The 5,000-nt window shown below is 62.2% G+C and overlaps 3 protein-coding genes across 3 annotated transcripts in view; all 3 read left to right on the forward strand.

Moving 5' to 3' along the window:
• Positions 1–11: 11 nt before the first annotated feature.
• On the forward strand, positions 12–356 carry MNEG_1520 (hypothetical protein; the record flags this gene model as incomplete). The annotated part of the gene is made up of 1 exon (XM_014049987.1): positions 12–356. A coding segment is annotated over one exon (345 nt), but the record flags the coding sequence as incomplete, so codon positions are not given.
• Positions 357–1,144: 788 nt separating this feature from the next.
• On the forward strand, positions 1,145–2,220 carry MNEG_1521 (Protein yippee-like protein; the record flags this gene model as incomplete). Its single annotated transcript, XM_014049988.1, has 3 exons — positions 1,145–1,239; positions 1,436–1,547; positions 2,059–2,220. 3 exons carry the CDS (start codon positions 1,145–1,147, stop codon positions 2,218–2,220), a joined length of 369 nt encoding a protein of 122 aa, XP_013905442.1.
• Positions 2,221–4,129: 1,909 nt separating this feature from the next.
• MNEG_1522 (cyanate lyase) overlaps positions 4,130–5,000 on the forward strand; it is a gene marked incomplete at both ends in the record, with an annotated part of 2,576 nt that continues 1,705 nt past the window's right edge. Inside the window, 3 exons of the mRNA XM_014049989.1 lie at positions 4,130–4,156; positions 4,512–4,592; positions 4,849–4,917. Coding sequence (XP_013905443.1) covers positions 4,130–4,156; positions 4,512–4,592; positions 4,849–4,917 — 177 coding nt within the window. The remainder of the gene's footprint in view (positions 4,157–4,511; positions 4,593–4,848; positions 4,918–5,000) is intronic.

Raw genomic sequence — 5,000 nt, forward strand, 5'->3', positions numbered from 1 at the left:
CGTTCGGGGAGTGGCCGCTGCAGCTGCAGTGGCCGCCGCCGGGCCGTGCCGCGGCTGCCGAGGAGGCAGCGGGGGTGTTTCAGTTGGTGCGGCTGTGGGTCTGCACCCCTAAGCGGCCCCCCCTGCGGCTGGCCGCGGCGCCGGTCCTGCAGATTGGCGGCGAGGACGGCGGCCGCTGGGAGTTTTCCTTGGCGGACGACGGCGGCTGCGCGCTGACGCCGGGGGTGCTGCATGCGATCCGGCTGCCGTCTGTGTACGCCGTCCCCGACAGCAGTTGCGGCGTCGAGGACGGGGCCCGCGTGTTGGACTGCGCACGCGGTCGCCTCTGTGCCGGGTGGCTCAGGCTCACTGGCTAGGCGGATGCCAGAGATGTAATATGATCAATTGCAGTCCTTTTGCGCCCACGAAGCGACTGGTTTGGATCTCTCTCGAGAAATCACCACGTGTAACCCGACATGTCACCGTGAAAGCGCCGCAGCAAATTACGCCCTTAAAATTACAGTTACTCTCGGAATCACAAGGTAGGCATCAGGGCACGGCGAGCGCTCCAAGCGCGACCCAGGTTGCGACTTGCCACGGGGCCCTCGGGTCGGGCATGTGGACCTCAAATTGGACCGAATGAAACATCTGGTCGAAGCTATCCAGCGGCGCGCGCCGGGAAGGCTCACCTCGGCGCAACTGCGCCACGCCCCGTCAACGCGCCCAGCGAACAATCAGCAACCCTGACATGCCCGCTTTGCCTTTCAAAGCAAGGCTCTGCCAACCCAGCCGTATTCTGAATCCCATTGATTTCTTTATGAACCCTCCACGCCGCGCCGCAGCCCCGCCGCCTCGACAGCCCCGCGACCAGCCTGCCCCGACCACCCACGTCCCGAGGAGCTTCATCAATCAGGCGACAACCGCTCCGCCCCAAGGCTCGCTCGCCAAAGTTTGGAGCAGCATCTCACTTGGCACTCTCGCCACTTTGTGGCAGAGAGAGCATCCTGACCCGACTAGACGCGCCAGGGCGTGCCGCCCGCGCGACCCAGCGCACGCGCTCGCGCCACAAGCCCTTCTCGGCCGCCGCGCCGAGCCGCAGCCGCGGCGGGCCGCCGAGCCGCCGCCAGGCACGGCCATCTGTAGCAGCGAGGGCGCCGCGTGAGCGATGGGCCGCCTGTTCACAGAGTATCTTGAGGGCAGGATCTACTGCTGCGGCGCCTGCAGGCAGCACATCGCAAAGCAGACGGTGCTGGTGTCCAGGTGCGGTGCAGTGGCGATCAAGGCGGCGCGCGGTTTGGCGCTTTGCGACGCGCGCACACGGGCAGGCGCGCACGTGCATCCTCGGCGGGCTCCCCACACATCCGCAGCGTGTTTTGGTGTTTGCCTTTTGGGACAAGCCGGTCCCATCTGTGCGTTTCAAAAACGGTTACAAAACTTTGCCCCACCCACAAAACAGGCAGTTCCATTCAAAGCTCGGCCGCGCCTACCTTTTTGACGACGTGGTCAACGTGGTGGCTGGCCCCCTGGAGGAGCGGTTGATGACTACGGGCATGCACATCGTCAGGTCAGTGCGGGGGAGGGGCCGGGGGGCCTGCTGGCCGCTGCGGGAGCCGCCAGGGGCCATGCGTTGAGGTGGCTCGATTGTGGCGCAGGTGTGGCAGCTCTGAGGGCCTGGGGGTAGATTGCGGCAGATGTTACAGGTGTGTCTGGCTTTAAATCTGGGCTTCAGGGTAGCACTTGCACTGCACATGTGTGCCCAGCTCCGAAGCGCACCTTTCTGAGCGAGCCACCACTACTTGTGCAATTCCAGGGACATTGCGTGCAGCCGCTGCCTCCAGCCGCTTGGATGGAAATACGTGAGTCACTGCTCGTCGGGCTGAATTCCTGCAACCAGACCGACTGATATGCCACACTGCGCACGTACGAACCCAGCCACACCTGCTGCGCACGCTGCAGCCAAGCCCGCTGCAGATGCGTGTCTCGCTGATCAGCCACGAAGGCCCACTGCGCCCCAGACTCCCCACTCAGCCGCCCCTGAAACCCCAAAGCCGACCGCACTCTTCACGCTGTGAACTTCAGGAGGAGGCGCACGAGGCCAGCCAGAAGTACAAGGAGAGGAAGTTCATACTGGAGCGGGTCCAGGTGGTCACCCTGTCAACCGCCAGCGCGGGCCCCGGGTCACCGGCATACAGGGCCCTGCCCACCGCCGACGAGAGCAGCGACGAGGACTGCGGGGTGTAGTGACGCCGCAATGACGTCATGATGACATCATGCCCATCCGTTGTTGGGGCCGCGGAGGCCGCACACTCCCCGGGCGCATCTGCCAGTCGCAGCTGTGTGCTGGCCCGCACCAGGAGCTGGTGTCACGGCTGCCTCTGGTGGGGTCATGTGCCCCACACATGCCCATTTGCTTGGAACCATGGCATGAGGGGGGCTTGTGGCCGCCTGCATTGCCACACGGACAATTGTTCACCCCCTGTCGGCGGCTGACCCGGGGCCTGGCACCCGCTGTATGTTGTGCAGTCCCCGTGAAATGCACTTTGCCCCTGCAAACAGCCTTCAGCTGCTGTGTGCCTGGCTGGCTGCTCACAACCTCGACACACATTGTATTGGTCGCAGGCGGTAAGCAGCCAGCTTCTGAGTACCCAGGACTCTGACTTGCAATGTCGCCTCAGCTCGTTCCAAGCCGGCCCGCGCCGCCGGACCGCGCGCGAGCCGCCCACCATTGTGTACATTAGCTACGTATCTAGCGCGCGGTCGACGGGGATGCCGCGCCAGTCACAATCACTTTTGTTTTAAGAAGGGCCCCTCGCCGCCAAGCCCCTCACCTGCAAACAGCTTGGCCTCTTTGATGTGCGAGCGTGAGTTCAGGGCGGCGGTGTCCCAAGCACTGCTGCAGCATTCAACGCGCCTGTGCGTGCACCCACAGCAGCACAAGCAGCAGGGCCGCTCGATTGTGCGCCCGCAACCGCACAATGCTTTCACAGCGCGCCAGCATGCGCGATTGCTGCCTCCCCTTCTGCCGAGCACCACTTGGCAGACAACCCATTTGATACCCGCTTGAGGATCATAGTGGTTCCATGCGCTGCATTCCTGGGAAGGAGAATCAATGACAAGATGAGCAGAGCGCGCGGCACGCGTTGCAGGAGAGCATTCTTTTTTGCGGCACGATTTCAAGCGCTGGCGTTTGTGGCAGTGCGCTGGCGGCGTGGGCAACACAGAATCTTTCAGACATATCACCTGCCACCCGTCCGCAATGTACATGTATAGTTTTGAGGGCGGATGGCCAGCCAGCATACGTCTATCCCAGACGCAAGCCCTTTTGGGTTGATGGACTTTGCACCCTTTCTTGTCGCATACCTGTAAATATAATTCACACATGTCTCACTTTTGGTGGTGCTTCAGTGCGATCGACCTGGCCCCAGGTGCTGAGGGGGCATGTGTGCAAATGGAGTCACCCGCGCGTCACGGTCACCCTGGGTGTGCCCGTGCGTTGGTGGCAGACTGACATCGACTTGCTTTAGCTTGCCATATTGGCCCTGTGAGAGGGTGACGGCCGACTACAAAACCAAGGTAGTTCAGGCTTACTTCTATACCGGTCTAAAACGAATGCTCGGTGGTGTGCGAGCGACGCGGATGCGAGGACTGTGGTCTCAGACCTGTTGGTCGGTGATGTCCTCCGGGTGACGTGCATCGGGCCAGCCGGTGCACCGGGTGACGCGCATCGGGCCAGCCGGTGCACTGCAGCAGTAAGGGAGCATACAACCTCGAGCGGTTAGCCCTGACAAGTGCGTCGCGCTTGCCTTATATGATGTATGCTGCCACCAGAGGTAACCGTATGCACGCACGTGCGCTCGAGCGTGGCTCATTTCGCACGCGGGTAAGAGAGCATTTGTGTGCAATTTTATCATAGTATGGGCTGTCGTTAGAGTGCTTTGCACGTGACACCGGCGATGACGAAGGCATCTGCATTGCAATGCTGACACGAAATCCGGACAGCAACTGTCGGATCAGACTTCCTACATCACCGGCTTCAAGACTCTCTGTTGCAGCACGATTTGTTTTATGAGTCCGCAATTTCCGTGCTTCATCCCTGCATTCCACTGCATCTCAGAAGGTTTCATACCCCTTTGGGCCCATGTCGGCAGGTATGGCCGCAACAGGCTCACAGGCTCCGGTGGGTAGGGCCTCTTGCTGCATCCGCAGGCCCCTGCTGTGCAGCGGCATCCGCGTACGGATGGCGTCGGCGTTGGCGCGTCCCACATCGATGACCCCGGTGATGATCTGACGAGGCACACGCCGCACGCCTCCGGCCGGGAACGCTTGGGCCGCCGCTGTGGCTGGCGAATGCACAGCCATGTCGCACAGACGCCTATGCAATCTGTGGCACCTTGGGATCGTGGTCGAGGGCAGAAACAGCGCTACTCACTCGGCAGTCACTCTGCGTGTCATCAGCCCTTGTCATGACTCCTCCAGTGTTTCACGATCAAAGCCCCTCTCATACAGCCTCGCCCCCCTCCCCCGCCACACAGCTGGGGGGCACCCGTGTTTCCGCAAGCCCCGCCGCTGCCGCCGGCCGCCCCGCGCTGCCGCCGCTGTTCGATGACAAACAGGTGCGGGGGCGGGCGCAGGAGCCAGTGACGGCGGCAGCCTCCTGCTTGGTGATCACAGCAAAATGCGGACGTCTGCGCGCAAACGGAAGTGCCTCCGAGGTCCCAGCAGCTGCGTTGAGAATTGTGATGGCTCCCACTGAATGTCGTCATGCCTCATGGGCCCCAGTCCCCATCCTGCGGCGAGGCCCTTTCCATCTGTGGATCAAACCTTTGTTTGATTCCAGGCATCCAGGCATCCCGCGCTTGCTTGCCGCAGGCCAAGGTGCAGCGGCTGATTACCGCCAAGGAGAAGAGTGGGAAGACGTTCAGCCAGATTGCAGACGAGGTGCGAATTTTTGTTGCGTTGCGAAATTGTGTTGGAGAGAGGTGGCGCTGGGGCGGTGGTAGGACGACGCAGGCAGTCAGGGG

The sequence above is a fragment of the Monoraphidium neglectum genome (assembly GCF_000611645.1).
Source record: "Monoraphidium neglectum strain SAG 48.87 unplaced genomic scaffold scaffold00154, whole genome shotgun sequence".
Classification (NCBI taxonomy): domain Eukaryota; kingdom Viridiplantae; phylum Chlorophyta; class Chlorophyceae; order Sphaeropleales; family Selenastraceae; genus Monoraphidium; species Monoraphidium neglectum.